Below are 16,058 nucleotides of genomic sequence, written 5' to 3'. Positions count from 1 at the left end.
CGGAGGGCGAGGGACGCCGAGGGGACGAACAGATGGGGCGACGTTGTGAGTCAGGGCCCGGAGAGACCAAGTCCGCGGGCTGGGCCCGGCCCCTCAGCTGTTCCCCGTCCTCCCCGAAACCGGCCCCGGTGGGCTGGCCAGGTGTGCGCAGGTGAGCCCAGTTCTGCTCCCTCGCTTGGAGCGGCCTCCCTGGGTCTGTGTTCGCAGCTGGGCTTTTAGATTTCTTTGGGTTTCGGCTTGCGCGGCGCCCTTTCTCTTGTTGGACAGCAGTGGGGTCCGGTGACGCTCGTTGCCCTGTTTTGTCTTACTGGGGGGCTTGATTTTCTTTTGGTAGGGGGACCTGGGGCCTTTCAACCCCGGCTTACCGGTGGAGGTGCCTCTGTGGTTGGCGATTAACCTGAAACAAAGACAGAAGTGTCGGCTGATTCCTCCTGAGTGGATGGATGTGGGTAAGCATGTGGGTGGAGCGGAGCTGGGGTGACCCCCGCCCTTCGGGTGGAAGCAGGGGGCCCCTTCCCCGCAGGCCACCAGCCGCTGATCAGCTGAAGTTAATGAGTGGTTGGAGACTCACCTGGCAGAGTTCGCGCATGGCTATTAACCAATGTCACGCTGTCACATTTTTTAAATTTATTTTTGAGAGAGAGTGAGAGACAGGGCATGAGCAGGGGAGGGGCAGAGAGAGACGGAAGCACAAAATCTGAAGCAGGCTCCGCACTCAGCTGTCAGCACAGACCCGACGCGGGGCTTGAACTCACGAACCGTGTGAACGTGACCCGAGCCGAGGTCGGCCGCTCAACCGACTGAGCCACCCAGGTGCCCCTCAACTTGCTTTACATTTAAAACTATCGTACGACGTTGAAGGGGCATTTCTTGGGACTTTTAAAAAATAACTCTGTTGGGGCCCCTGGCTGGTTCCGTATGCAACGCTTGATCTTGGGGTCGTGAGTTTCAGCCCCACATCAGGGATACGGTTTACTTAGAAAATACTTCTATAGGCTAGCATGTGGCTCAGAGTCCTCTTACATGGTAGGGCATGCATGCAAATGATGCATCATCCCAAACAAGGGAATATTATTTGGCCATATCAAGGAAGGAAGTACCTGTTATGCTACAGCCGAATGAACCTTGAACACGTGATGCTAGCGAAAAAAAAGACCCAAAGATCACACCCAACTCTGAATATACTAAAAACTGTCGAATTGTACATTTTAAATGGGTGAGCTGTATGGTGCGTTAATTATGCCTCAGTAAAAAAAATGAGACACAACAATGCAGACAGGCTTCATCCTGAGCCTTTGCGGTCTTTTTCCTACCTGAGACAAAAGCGGCTCATTCTAGCAAAGAACATTCATTTTATTTGGAATGGGGGGTCCATACGGAATATGAACGGCCTCTGAGTGACTCTGATCATCCCCTGCCAATTGGGAATCACTCGGGGGCACCTCCCTCCTAGAAGCAAGGACCCTCCGAGCCAGCCACTGTCAAGTACACTTCCGGAAAGACTGTGGGCATCTTCTCCTTCCGGTCCTAAAGGTGGGGGCTGGCGGCCCTGGTGGGTCTGCCACAAAGGGAAACCCCCAGCTCCTTCTGCTGAGGGGCTCTTGCCAAAGCAGGGAACGCTGCCAGGTCTGGCTCTGTTAGTGCTACCTCCTGTTCCGGCAGTTTGGGTCCATCCAGACCCAAGGTGACGGGGGCAGAGGCTGTCTTGTCGCAGGCCCGTCAGGGCCAGAGAAGGTGTGGAGGGCGTTAACCCGAGCTTTTTCACTGGCCGAGGCCACACTGGGGTGAGTACTAGTGAAACAGCACTAGTCAGTAGGCTCGGCCTGGGAGCGGGCCGCCTTCCGATTCCGCGGCCATAGCGGAGTCCTACCTGCTCTTGGGTGTCCTTTAAACAGAATCACCTGGTAGGTGTTGGCTTCTCTTATTTAAGGCTGTTGCACATGCCATTACGTCATTCTTCTGTTGCCGAGCAGTGTTTCATTCACGGTAGAGTACTCCAGTTCGGTCACCCATTGTTCTGTTGGCGGATGTTTGGAGCCTTTCCCATTTTGGGCCATTGCTAATGAGGCTCTTATGAACATTCCTGTCCAAGTCTTTTTGTGGATCTATGTTTCTAATTCTCTTGGGTAAATACCGAGAGTGGCAGATTGCCAGGTCACAGGGCAGACTGTGCTTAACTTTGTAAAAAAACTGTCAGCCAGCCCTCCAGAGTGGTTGGGCTGTCACTTATCCCGCCAGAAGTGTAGGAGAGCTCCCACTGTTCCGCATCCTGGCCAACGTTGGGTGATGTCAGTCTTTTCGATTTGTTGCAGAGTTTGAACAGAGGTGTTTCATACTGATTTAGATACTGGAGGAGAATCAGTCAGCTGTACAGAGAAGATGTGCGTGGGGCGAGGGCAGTGAGGCGTAACCCAGGCTGAGAGTAGTTTGCCCAGTTGCTGGAGGTGGGCAGATGTGGTTGGAGTCTAGGTGTATTTGAGTTTGTTTATTTTGAGAGAGAGCGTGTGAGCAGGGCAGGGGCAGAGGGGGAGGGGGCGAGAGAATCCCAAACAGGCTCCACGCTGTCAGCGCAGAGCCCTGTTCAGGGCCCAAAGCCACAAACTGTGACATGATCTGAGCCGAAATCAAATCAAGAGCTGGACGCTCAAGTGACTGAGCCACCCAGGTGCCCCTAGGTGTATTTTGAAGGAAGAATCCACAGGATTTGCTGAAGGACGGGCTGTGGGATCCGAGAGGAGAGTTAAGAGTGGATGCCAGGGTGGCTCCGTTGGTTAAGTAAGCGTCAGATTCTTGATTTCGGCTCAGGTCTTGGTCTCACGGTTCATGAGTTCAAGCCCTGCCTCCGTCTCTGTGCTGCCAGTATGGAGCCTCTTGGATTCCCTCTCTCTCTCAAAATAAATAAGTAAACTTAAAAACAACAACAAAAAAAGCGGTTGCCAGGGTTGCTGGCCTGAACTACAGAAGGATACGGAGGTGCTGTTCCCTGAGCTGGGGGAGACTGCAGGAGTCTAAGGGCTGGGTTGGGGACCAGGAGTCGGGATTTGACCATGTTACACTGGAGGTGCCTATTGGATATCCAGGTAGAAATCATGTGAGCAGGAGTCTTGGGTCAGGGAGCTTGGGAAGGGGAGATGTGGGGATATGAATGAGGAGGTCATCAGGAGTGTTTAGATGGTATTTAAATGAGGCAGGATGAAGCCACATGGGATGTGGTTTGGGTGGCGAAGGGGTCAGGGGACTGAGCTCTATCTCCCAGTGTTGAGAGAGAGGTCAGGAAGGCCTGGAAGAATCCGCGAGACAAGAGTACTCAGAGCATGGTGTTCCAGAAATCAAATAATAAATCTACCCTGAGGAGGTTTGATCGTTGTCACATGTGAGGACAGATGGAACCATTGGGTTTGGCTGAGCACAGGCCATGGGGGTCTTGGTGAGCTGTGTTGGTGGAAGGGTAGAATACACACCCCCCTGAGTGGTCGAAGAAAGGAAGTTTAACTCTTGGAAAAATGGTTTGCTGTCGGGAGAATGTTTACACCCAGTGTGAGGCTCGAACTTTGGGCTGCAGTATGGCACCAGGGGAGAATGGGGGCCACCACTGAGAGCGAGACCCCCCAGCATAGTTGTGTGTGTGTGTGTGTGTGTGTGTGTGTGTGTGTCCTTTAGCAACAGTGGCCGGTTCAGGTTCAGGACTTTCTCAGACCAGTGAGACAAGGAGATGGGACTGGGCTCCACCGAGTGACTCCGGCTGCGAGCATTCAGCCCTCCAGTGTCCTCACCCCGCCCCCCGCCCCGGCCGCAGTGGCCGCGGTGTAGAGCCGTCTTGCTCTCTTCTGGAAGTTTCTCCAGCAGCCCGTCCCTTTGTGCATCAAAGGCAGGACGCTGTGCTCTTTCCCTAAGAACTCTGACGTCCTTTCTTCAGTAATAGGCCCTGCGGGCCAAAACAGCAACGGTGAAGGAAATTTACGACCTTCCATAAGAGAAATATTGGGGGAAATAGACCCTGAACCATCTGGTGACTGGTGTGTTATTCCAAAAAGTGTTTTCTTCTTTTTTTTCTTAGTTAATCGAATAGGTAATAGAGACATTTGGTTCATTTGGAAGGCTTAAAAAATACGCTGGGTGTGGTGATGGTAAAACGTATACTCTTCTAAATTTCAGAAAAGTTGGAGAAGATTAGGGATCACGAGCGAAAGGAAGAAACATTTACCCCTATGCCAAGCCCTTACTACATGGAACTTACCAAACTCCTGTTAAATCAGTAAGTACGTTTCCCTTCTTAGAGCCCACCTGTGGGGTACGACTCGTGATTCTCCTCCCCTGGCCTGTCCCTCCTATCCTGTCGCACGTTCACCTCTGGGGTCAGCGGCGTCCCCGGCCACCCGGTTCCTCAGATCGGTAATCCGGGAGGCGTGTGTGTGCGCGCACCCTTGCCTGGGCTCCCTCTTTTCCCTTTCCTCTTCCCACCCCTCCCTCTCCTAGGCCATCCCTCGGCTCTCTGTCACTTGGCATTGGACCCAGGTGTGAGCCTCCATTGTCCTCTCCAGCCTTTGTTCTTAACCGTAGCTGGGCTCTATGCGGGAAGCTTTACCCCTCCATCTTTGTGCGTGGGAGTTCTCGCACGGCCTCCGCAGGAAAGGCCAGAGGGCTCGCGCTCGCTCGGAACCCTAGCTGTAATGACAGCCCGCTAGTGCAGTCACTGCTTGTTTCCCTGTGTCCAGTTCTGGCTCCCCGTTGGCTGCTGCTTTTTTGTTGTTCAAGAGGAAAACTTTTTTTTTTTTCCCCCCCGAGCGGGTGAGTAAGCTGGGAAGAGGGGCAGAGGCAGGGACAGAATCTTAAGGAGGCTCCACGCCGGGCAAGGAACCTGACATGGGGCTTGATCTCACAGCTAGGAGATCGTGACCTGAGCTGACATCAAGAGTCGGACGCTTCGCCGACTGAGCCCCCCCAGGCGCCCCAGAGTAGTCTTTTAAAGACGGAGCGGCTTGTGACTCCCCTGTTCCTTGGAGCCTGTCCGGGGTTTGGGCTGATGTCCTGATTACGGCTTGCAAAGCGCCGCCTAGCCTGGGCTCCTCCTGCCTTCTCTCACGTCTCTTACACCTTCTTCCCTCTGATTCCCACGTCGGCCTCTCACTTCTGTACATGTACCAGGGTCCTCGGGGCTTCCGTACTGTGTTCCCTGTGTCCGGTAGGTCCCTCTATTCTCTGCTCCCTCCTTTGGTTTAGCCCGACGGGGGCTCTCTCACAGGTTCTGTGTGCCTGTCCTCTCGGCAGCTCTGTAGCCCCGTGGCGTTTGTCAGCTGTGGTCTCGTAGTCACTCGTGTGGCTGTGCCCTGCCACCCCCACCCCAGTGCTAGTGGGAATGGGTAGGGACTAATTTGCACTAGTACGGTGCCTGGTGCACACGTTTGTTGAATGAACGAATGACGTCAGTAGAGGGGGGCGGGCAAGCGTGGATGAGTTTTACTTGGGAGATACTAGAATGTGATCTGCAAAATGGGGGGAACCTGGGTGGCTCAGTTGGGCCCTGTTGGGCCCTGTGCTGAGCATGGGGCCTAAGTTTCTCTCTCTCTCCCCCTCCTCCACCGTCCCCCCCCCCCCCATGCGTGCTTGCTCTCTGAAAACAAAAAATTAAATAAATAACAAAAGCGTGGGGCGCCTGGGTGGCTCAGTCAGCTAAGCGTCCACATCTTGATTTTGGATCAGGTCATAATCTCACAGTTGGTGAGTTCGAGCCCCACGTTGGGGTGTGGCATTCTTTGTCTCGCTCTCCTCTCTGCCTGTCCCCTGCTCACACGCCCAGTCAGTGGGCGAGCGGTGTGAGCCTGTTGACCGGCAGCCTGAGGAGTGCTGTTCCCATTATGTCGGGATGCAGCCGCCTGCTGGTGCCAGAGAAGGGATCCTTGGCTTGAAAAACGAGGGACAGTTGACGAGAGGAGAGGACGCTGTAGGTAGGAGGCAGGGACCTGTTCTGTTTGGGGAAGCAGAGCTGTTGGGGCAGGTGTGAAGGGTAGGGGAGCCCGGGCTGTTACTCTGGGGCTGCAGAGGACCAGGGAGGGTGTCCAGCAGATCTGAGAGCCTCATGGGGCAGCAGAGAAGGTGACTTGGAAGGGAAAATACGGACACCGAGGTGAGGGGCCTGCTCATCTTTAGTTTTTGTTTTGTTTTTTTGTTTCTTTTTTTTTTTTATTTTTTGAGCAAGCACGAGCAGGGGAGGGCCAGAGAGAGGGGGAGAGAGGATTCCAAGCAGGCGCCGTGCTCGATCGCACGCAGCACGAGATCGTGACCCTGAGCCAAAATCAAGAGTCGGATGCTCAACCGACTGAGCCACCCCAGCGCCCCAACATGTTTAGCTTCTGAAGTTCAGTGTCTTATGTATGCGGTTCCTATCGAAACTCTTGTTTGAGAATTCTTTGTAACTCATTCGGCCAGGGGCCCTAATTTTACCTTTGTTCTGCGGTTCAGTTAACAAAGTAGCTGGGGTCCTTTGTTCCTTAACCTGCTATTCAGGGCGTCAGATCCAAATGTTTGGGTCTTCAATCCAATCCACCGTGTAGATTCTATACCGCTGATTCTCCACTGCTGATCACAAGCTACTTTCAGCTTTCCCAGCATGCCTGGTGGCGGATGGTGTTGGCCTCTGCTTTTGTCTTCTCCTTCAAAGGTTAGTTGAAAATCTAGCTCCCAACGGGACGGCTGTCACGCTGACCCTTGCTGACTCCAAACTTTTACCCAGAATTCACTGGATGTAGGTTTGCCGGGTTTACGCTAATGCGCAGTTTCTTCTCCGGTTTCTGTAAGCGAACTTGTGTTCTCTGTGGACTGGGACCGTCCCTAGCCTTCAGAGCTTTGGGGAGGCCGGAACTGCTTTGTGGTGCGCGCCCAGTGCCCGGCACAGAGCTTTTGTCTTCCCCTGGTGGGTTGTAAGCCCTTGGATAAACGAGGAGGCGTGAGCATGGAAGTCATGACCTTTGAGCCAGCCCGTGAAGCAACTTCATTCAAGGTGGAAATTCTACGGCACAGAACACTCCGTTACCCTGAGACAGAGGATGTCCGACTTCCTCTTACTTACTTACTTACTTACTCTCCGAAGGTCTTGCGCTGCGGCCTGCCGCGGGGCAGCTGACATGAGCACAAGTAACTTTGTGCGGATGGATCGTGGCTGAATTTTCTTGGCACCCAGCTTACCTGCCAGAAATCTCTACCTCTTCAAACTGAAAACAAAGGGAAACGCATTTTGTGTTTATAACGGTTCGTGTTTCCCTGAGCCCAAGCAGCAGTTTTTAAACAGCCGCTTCTACCTGGAAGGGCCCCTGGCTGGTTCAGTGGGCGGGGCGGGTGGTGAGTTTGAGCTCCCCATTTGGGTGTGGAGCCTGCTTAAAAAGTAAAGGCCGCTTCTCCCCAGATGTTGCCGTCTGTAGTCTACCAAGTGCTTCCTTACGTGATTTTTTTCACATTTCCTTCCCTCAGTGCTTCAGACAACATCCCGAAAGCGGATGAGATCCGGACCCTGATCAAGGATGTGTGGGATACTCGCATCGCCAAACTGCGGGTGTCTGCGGACAGCTTTGTGCGGCAGCAGGAGGCCCATGCCAAGGTGGGCGCGGTGGGGGCGGGGCGGGGCGGAGGGACGCCCCCTCTCAGTGGATTTTACATTTTCTCAAATCAAACACTCCTCAACCAACCCAGTCGGTTTTCTCTTGCGTTTTAGCTGGATAACCTGACCTTGATGGAAATCAACACCAGCGGGGCTTTCCTCACACAAGCGCTCAATCACATGTACAAACTCCGTACAAACCTGCAACCTTCGGAGAGCGTCCAGTCGCAAGACTTCTAGAGGAAGACCCGAATTTGTAAAGAAAGGCCGGCCGGAGGCGTGCCAGGTGGTATGTGTGCGTGCCCAAGACGTGGTAGGGGCACTCTGATTTCTGGAGTGTTCCAGAACCGTTTTTAAACGCCTGAGAAACTGTGTACCCAAACAAGGAATGGGTTCGTGACATTGGTGGAGAGCAACAGGTTCGTGCTCAGTCATCGAGACACTTGAATTGCACATCTGTCTCTGGGAGCCAGCTGTTCTTTTATGGGGGGAAGAAAGCGGCTTTGGCGAAACATGTGATCTTTCCTAGCACAGCCTCCGGCCTCCCGGTGGTTGTCGTGTGGGTGAGCATTCGGTGATGTTTTGTGTTTTAGAGAGTGATACAGTAGGAGTGGCGATGTGGCCTAGGACTTTCCTTTCTTGACCAACGCTGATCTCTTGGGCTAAACTTAGCCTCTCCTTGAGTTTGCTCACAGAGAAGGACACAGTTCACCATCTGAGCCCAATAAAGACAGAATCCGCCCAATTCTTAACTGGGGTTTTCTTCTGCATTACTACCAAGGGAGCAAGTCCCATGGCTGAAGTGGCCTGACCGGTCAAATGGAGGTCAGGGGTAATCTTCAGACTATTCTCTTGGGTACTTCTGGTTAAGGTGCAGGGCTGCTTATCAGGAGGAAAGCCAGCGGGGCGCCTGGGTGGTTCAGTACCTTAAGCGTCGGACTCAGGACATGATCTCCTGGTTTGTGGGTCTGAGCCCTGCGTGGCACTCCACGCTAACAGCATGGGGCCTGCTCGGGATTCTCTCTGCCGCTTGCCATGTGTGTGTGCGTGCATGCACGTAAGCTCTCAAAGTTAAAAAAAACGTACAAGACCACACCAGAGGTCATCTTTGGATTCAGAAGCCATTCTGGAGGTGGCAGGACATGTGGCCTTGGCATGCTTTAGGATTCCTTGGATTGATTATACAAAGAACAGATGAACCCAAACATAGATTTGCAAGACACGGCCCGTATGAGAAGGCCTTAGGAGAACAGAATGAAGAAAGTCCGGGGCCTGGGAAAGGCGGCCATAAGTAAGCTGGAGATGGGACAAAGGAAGGAGTAAAGGTTCTGCAGTGGTGACCCTGTAGACTTTTCACAAGGAGATTCATGAACTAAGAACTTAAAGGAAAGCGTGGGAAAAATGGATTGTGTGCTCTGGGGCACGTGACGAGGCTCAAGGCATTGTTCTGGGAGGGCCTGTGCTGCTGCCCTTGATGGAGAGGAGAGACTTTGCTGGAGGCAGTGTCTCAAGGAAGGATCCTTTCTTTTCCGAGGAGAAATACATTTCAATTGCGGTTTAGAATCGCTCTAGAAATTCCCTTACCTTGAGGGGAGAAATGATGCTTTGGAGGCATACAAGGGATAGAAGGTTCTGTACCCAGCTGGCTTTTGATAGTAGCACGGTCAGGAGCCTGCTCTCCCTCGGGCTTTTCGGAGTGATCACTTTTACACGCGTGATCAGCTGAGCAGAAAGAAGTGTTTCTGGTGTTTGCCCTTTAGTGTTCAAAGCCCAAACTCGCCTGACGTGACTCAAGCACTGTTTCTCCGTTCCAGATCGCTCCCCAGCTGTCCTCCAACAACCAACCAATGGTTGTTATCTGAGCACTGAAGGGCCAGACACGGAGAAGACTGCTCTCTGTCATTTAAGGGGACAGTTCAGAGGGTTGCTTTCGGAGGACAGGACTTGCCTTTTCATCTGGGGACTCTTGTGGAATGAAACCGCACGGTACTGGGGAGAACCAGGAGTCCTGTGGCGCTCAGACCTCACCCCTTGATACCTTTCTTTTAAAACCTGTCTTCACATTTTACCTCTAAAGCTAGACGGCGGGGCTGCTGGGTTGGTTGGTTTGTTTGTTTTTTGGCCCTATTAGGACGTACAAAAGATTTGCCTCTTAACATGATTTAGGAAGATTTTATTTTTTTGGATGTTGTCAGAAATTACAGCAATATATTCATAAATACCTAATTACTACATTCAACAAATAATATTACAATACAATTAATTCAAACAAGTACACTTAGAACAGGTTTAATTTCACAGCATCTAAACTGCCCCCAGAGTGACCGAGGCATCCCTCCTCCCTCCCATGTACTGGTTTTACTGTTCTAGCAAGTGAGCACAGGGCACATACAAAGTAACACAACCAGTCAGCGTGGCCTTCCTCAGGTCAAGGCAGAATGAAGGAGTCTAAGTTAAGTGCTGGATCAAAAAGTTGGGACTGGTTACTGTAAGACGGGAGAAGTCAGGTACTGGTTTCCGTGGGGTGCGGGATATTTCCGCTGCTAAGTGGCTAATACACAGCTATGAGTCACAGAATTGGCTTGTGCCGACCATCTCCATCTTGTGGTGGGTCCCTGGAACTTTCTACTTTGAAGACCGCTCAGAGGGGAAAGGGGGCGCCTGATTTTTGAGATTTGGCAGCCTTATCGAGCTACTGGAGGAAAACCCATTCCAGGTACAGACCTTCTTGTACTAGGATCCTCCGCTGCCGAGAGTGCGGGCTCCTCTAAGTATTGTTGGAATTTCCTTAAGGATGTAATCTATTAGAATGTGAACGCCAATGAAGTGTTTAGCCTATGTTCTGTAGAAAAAAAAAAAAATCCTGTTAAGTCCTATCTTGGTCACTTATCTGAGATCATGGACGGAGGTCATGATTTTATGTCCCTTTGGCTCTAATTAGAGGAAACCACATTGTCAAAGGATCAGGTCGTAAGCGCCAAGTTCGGGGGAAAGCTCCCGGTTCATTTCTAATGATGGGATTAAATGCAGAACCCCAGGACCCCACTTTGGAAGAGGACCCTCACAAGCGGAGTGCAGTCCCCTTGAGGACGGACGGCAGCCAAGCCTCGCAGGGGCGGCAGGAAGACACAAGGTCGTGAAAGACGGGGGTCTCCACGAAAATACTGACCCGAGTTACGTAATGAGTTCTAGAGCAGATCTGGCGTACTTCTCAACTCTGTCTTTTAAACTCAACGTGAAATAGCGGACAAGGATCACGCATTTGTCCATTTTTAAGCCCAAACTGAAGAGAGGTGGTGCTGTTGTTTCCAAACCCTCTGAAAACGAAAACTAGCCACCGGACGGGAAAGCCAGGTCCTCGTGGTGCACCTCTGCTTTCTTCCCTTCCTTAGTTTCTTCGTGCTGCCTTACTGGTCTGTATTCTGATTGTCTTTCTACTGAGAGGTGGGAGTGCGGGGAGGAGGAGGGACCGAGGCTGGAAGGCAGGGGAGGCGGTTAGTCTCCAGCGGCAGGGAGCGGAGCCCTTCTAGCTGCACCCATGGCTTCCACCCCTGGGTGGTGATCGCCCCCCTATGGGCGTGGCCCTCGACCTGTAACAGCGCCCCAACAGGGGGCTCCCCTCGGATGGTGAGGGGCGGGGCGGGGCTGTTTCCTCAAGCCCTCCCCAAGCTGCTTAGCAGGGGCGTCCAGCCCTTTTCCAGGGCCGGGGGAGGGCGGGGAGCGGGGTGCTGAGGCGGAGCCCTTGAGCTTGTTCTTTCAGACCGGAACGAGCCAGCCGACTCGGGAGAAATTCGGTCACCTCGTCCCCGTCCCCTGACTGTTCCCCTGACTGCTCGCAGCAGAGCCCCCTCTCGACACCTGTCCCCGCCTGTGGAACGAGTTGGTCTCCCAGTGTCTTTGCAGGGGAGGGGAGGCACGCAGCACAGGCCTGCGTTCTCGAGTCGTTTTTGTGGAGAGGAAGGCGCTTGTTGACTGCTGATAATACTGGCGGCACTTTTTGTCTGAGTTTGCTAATAACTAGAAGATTCTTGGCAGACATACAAAGCAAACTGTGTGGGAACAGATAAAGCAACACAATGCCATCTGCCAGCAAGCTGTTCTGCACAGCTAAGGTCTGGTGCCGAGGGCGCGGCCACCGAGCGCAGTGAGTAGCCTTCCTGAAGGTCGGCCAGCCTGTCCCTGACCCAGGGTGAAAGGGACGGCGGCCATCAAGGTTCTCGCCTCCGCCCCCCCCCCCCCCCCGACGGACCCGCCCCTGGCTGCTTGGGCCTCGGGTCTTCTGGGGCCCGTTCGGGCGAGAGGAGACCCCCCCCCCCCCCCGCCTGGAGGAGCTGGAATGGGGCCGAGAAGGAAACACTGCTTTGCGCGGAGAGAGATGCCTTCCCCAGTTTCTAGCCGCTCCTGTGCTCAGGACAGTAAGTTCAAAAGGAGGGGAAGTTCAGCTCAGACATGGTTTACCTACTGTTAGGCTTTTACAAAGCTTTGCATCTAAATAAAGCTTCTAAAGTTTCTACTTTGCACCTGTTCTCAGACTGCTGTAAGACACCTTAGAATCCTATCACAGAACTCGCTCCCTTCCTGACAGGTTCTTTGGGCAGAGCCGCGGGCGCACCGGGCGGCCTCTGCCCGCCGGGGGCCGAGCCCCTCCGCAGTAGCAACTGGTTCTGTCTGCGCCCCAGAGCCAGGGGGAGGGGACAGGAGGAGGGAAGAAGGAACAACACATGGCTTTCTACGTCACTTTCTGGTGCGACTCAAAAATGAAGTGATCGCATAGGCGCCAGTGGTAAGCTCTTTTTTACTTTTCTTCTTCTTTAATCGTTAAAAACACTTCAATAGTTTAATGTCCTGACCAGCAGCAGTACAAACACTAAAAGCAAGTTTTTTTGCCCAGGAAAACAAAAGCAAAAAAACAAACAGAACCCCCAAACAGGAAAACAAACAAACAAAAATCCCCCCAAACCACATATTTAAAAATGGCAGGCTTTTTATAACAATAATTAAAGTAATAAAAACATACAAAACTTTGTTTTTTTTTTTAATATATATACACAGTACAAGGCTGAAGCACCTTTGACTTTTCTCTCAAAATTTACGTTTGTATGAAAACACAACCCACCGCAGTAACAATTTCGTGGGTGTGAACGTATGTATACATAGAGCTCTGTACATTTTCCCCCACTGAGTAGTAAAAAGGTACCTTCAGTTGGGTGATGCACTTTAGATAAGAGCTTTTCCGGGGAAAAGCCTGTGGGTGAGGCTTCGGTATTGGTGCTTTGTGGGCTCCTAGGACCTGTTGCTTCGGAGAAAATTTTGCAGAAAAGTAACAAACAAATAAGCCCTTTACCAGGAAAATGCACCCCGCCTTCCTTCTGCCGAAGCCGGTCTCCGTCCGGGGGAGGAGCGAGGCCGACCCCGCGCCGGGGCGGAAGGGGACGGGGGGGCTCGAGGAGGCGGGGAGCCGTGTGGCCACACCAGAAACCCAACACAGTCGGCCTGATCCATTCTTCGCACCCAGGGGCCCTCAATGATACAGTTTTAGTGTTGGTAAGGGAGCCTTCACTTTCAGACTAGAAAATAATGGCGTGGGGGAAGAAGAAAACCACCTTTAAAAAGAAAAGAAAAGACCAAACAAAAAGAACGATGGGCGTCCTAGTCGGTTGCTCGCTGAATGACAAAGGTGATTCCGTTGCATTGAAGTCAAGGCGGGTTCGTTCTTCTGGGGCCTGGAGTCCTCTGCTTCATGCATGGCACATTCTCTTTTTTTTTCTTTTTTTTTTCTTTTTTTTAAATTTTAAGCTTCAAACCTCCCAGTGAAAAATATTAAATATTCAAGGTAATAAAATAGATAATATTTCTATACTATAGGTTCGGCCTAGCACAAGGGAAACCGTCACCTAGGATATCCCTTAAAGTAACCTCTAGGCCAGTGCATTGCAGGCAACACAAGGCACTTCCTTAAGTGATCCAGTTCTGCCTGGAGTCGCTCCCTCTCGGAAACAATCTTCTGTTTCTGGCTCCTCAACTCCTGGAGAGAGAGATTGATTCAGGTAAAACACTCATCTCAGGGTAAGGAAGTGTGTGTGATGCATGAATGCACCGGGGCGGGGGGAAAGGCCAACCACTAGTCTGGAAACTTCCCCTTCCCAGCTCAGGATTCGGGCGGTGGTCTCTGGAAGAACCAGTTCAAACCGTGACCGAAGCCTTGGGTTCTCCCAGTATCTGGTCCATCTCATAAAACCAGGGTCTGTTGCTGGCTCAAGACCAACCCTGAGATTTAAAAAATTAGCTGATACTACACAACTGTGGCTGCTCTGGACCGGCCAAGAGCTGCACCCCACGTCCCCACGTGCCGGGAGGATGCCGGGGAGTTCCTCACGTCATCGGCTGCAGGAGGAAGGGGGCTGGGGTGCGAGAGCTTTGCTCCCCCTGTAATATCGTCTTCCATCCCCCTCAGCCAATGACCGTAGGGGGAGACATACGGGTAACACCTCCCCCAAAGGGTATTCTCCTTAGCTCAATCTTGGGGAACCCTTGGACTCCTGAACTCCCCGCCCAAGACTACACCTGTTAGCCTCCTAGGAGCAGTATTCCCACCCCTCAAAACTTGTCTGTATGGGGGACAGACGCAAGCTTAGGTTCAACAAAGCTGGCTGTGTTTTAGGAACCTGCGCACCCCCCCACCCCGCCCCCTCTTCCCCGGTGGCACTCACCGCCATGCTGTGAGAGAGCTGCTCGGCTGTGAGGCTGAGGCTATAATGCTGTGCCTCCAGCCGCCTGCACTGCGTCTGCAACACCTGCCGCTCCAGATTTTGCTCTGAAAAGACAAGCCGCGTCGAGCTGCTGTGTGTGTGTGTGTAGGGGCCACGGGCCTGGCCGGGGTCGCCCTTCTTGTGGTGCTCTCCTCGGGGCCGCACTGCTCCCGGCCCTCTGATGGGCACAGGGAAACCCAGCCCGGTGGCCAAAAGGCTACTAGGAACTCCTTAAGGGGAAAGTGGTGGTTGCAAAACACGTTTTTCAAAAGGAAGGGTACGGTGAGAGGTCTGAGAGCTTGTAATAAGCTGCTACACGGCCAGAGTAAACTTCGAAACCGAAAATAGAATTCTAATCAGTAAAATCTCTGCCTTGCCGCAAGATACTGGGCCTGCTTTTCACAGGAGTGGCTTCAAACTTGCAAGGGTCAAGGACAAGTCCCTGCTTTTCTATGAAGCGGGACCCGGGAGAGCAAGCGGACAGCCTACAGAAGGGACAGCGCGAGGAGGGGCACTAAAAGCAGCCTCCTGCCCCCTCAGCACACAGACTGAAGTTGTTAAAAGCGCTAACGAATGCAGCCCGGAACAAGCAATGTCAGAAAACACGAAAGCTGACCTCTCCACCGGAAACACGAACTCTGACAAGTCCTCTGCGGCCAACTCGGCAGGAATGAGGACCTCTATTTTGTCCCCAAGGTTCATAAACCAGAGAAGCGGCTCTCTGTCACTGCCACTCTCTGTTCAAGAGCCCAGAGCTCAAGGAGAGAACTAAACTATCACAGAAGGTCTGACCAGCTAGGACTACCTGAGGAATAAGGGACAACAAAAACTGAAAAAACGCACCTGGTACCTAACTAAGTCTAATAAAAAAGGCCCCGCTCACGGCAAAAAACCGGCAAAAGTTACTTAATGCAATTTAATGCCAGATTCATGGAATATCATCATCAGAAAGCACGGCCCAGGTGTGGGCCGTCACGCTGGGTGGGGACAAGTGGTACTTAAACTTCTCCAGTGACAGGGGCCTCCTGTCTGGAAGCTGGGGCGCCTGCAGAAGCCTGACAACAGTTCTTGAAGCAGGCAGAGTGGCAGAGGACGGTCCCCGAGCGCCAGGGTCACCACACACAAACCGTCCCCCGGGCTAGCAGTGAGGTCCCACAGGGACGGGGCGGTCCAGTAAGCGTGCTGTCACCTCCCCGCGGCCCTGCGCCCACTCCCATACCTTCTAGGTGTTCCTGATAAGCTTCAAAAATGGCCTCAATCCCTTGCCACTTGCGCCTGGGGGGCTCGTCGTCGTCCTCCTCCCCCTCCCCGTCTTCGTCGTCGTCCTCCGAGGCCTGGTCCATTTCCTGCGTGAGGGGGCCCTTCCTCCCGGTGGGGGCCTCCTGCTGCCCGTTGTGCGGGGGCACAGGGAGCCGGCTGGACGACTGCAGCTCGGGAATGTTGTAGTGGATGGACGTGTCCATTTTGTGGTTCTGCTCCGCAGACAGCACGGCCACGTTCCCTGCGGGGGGAGAACGGGCAGGTCACAGGCCCTCGTCCTTCAGAGATCAAAGATGGCGCTCCACGGCAAGGTCGCAGAGCCACAGAGACCGCGACGGCCCTGCACTGAGTCCCAACGAGGGTGTGAGCTCTGCCACGCCAAGCCCCAAGTGTCAGTGTCCTGTGCCAGGAAATGGGGCCTGACGTAGGTGTGCAGCCCGCCCTGGGGTCCCGCAGTC

General features: G+C 53.1%; 2 protein-coding genes across 2 annotated transcripts in view; one reads left to right on the top strand and one right to left on the bottom strand.

Moving 5' to 3' along the window:
• The window catches only part of GINS2 (GINS complex subunit 2), an 8,760-nt gene extending 424 nt beyond the window's left edge, over positions 1–8,336 (top strand). The window contains exons 2-5 of the mRNA XM_040443263.1: positions 335–449; positions 4,156–4,255; positions 7,465–7,591; positions 7,706–8,336. Coding sequence (XP_040299197.1) covers positions 335–449; positions 4,156–4,255; positions 7,465–7,591; positions 7,706–7,831 — 468 coding nt within the window. The 3' untranslated portion in view covers positions 7,832–8,336. The remainder of the gene's footprint in view (positions 1–334; positions 450–4,155; positions 4,256–7,464; positions 7,592–7,705) is intronic.
• A 1,407-nt stretch (positions 8,337–9,743) lies between these two features.
• GSE1 (Gse1 coiled-coil protein) overlaps positions 9,744–16,058 on the bottom strand; it is a 392,532-nt gene continuing 386,217 nt past the window's right edge. Inside the window, 3 exon segments of the mRNA XM_040443262.1 lie at positions 9,744–13,616; positions 14,302–14,405; positions 15,560–15,841. Of these exon segments, the coding sequence (XP_040299196.1) occupies positions 13,482–13,616; positions 14,302–14,405; positions 15,560–15,841 (521 nt within the window). The 3' untranslated portion in view covers positions 9,744–13,481.

Source organism: Herpailurus yagouaroundi, unplaced genomic scaffold, assembly GCF_014898765.1.
Source record: "Herpailurus yagouaroundi ecotype Mexico unplaced genomic scaffold, PumYag 190, whole genome shotgun sequence".
Taxonomy (NCBI): Eukaryota; Metazoa; Chordata; class Mammalia; order Carnivora; family Felidae; genus Herpailurus; species Herpailurus yagouaroundi.
Note: the sequence above shows the minus strand (reverse complement) of the source record. Positions and strands in the feature narration are given on the sequence as shown.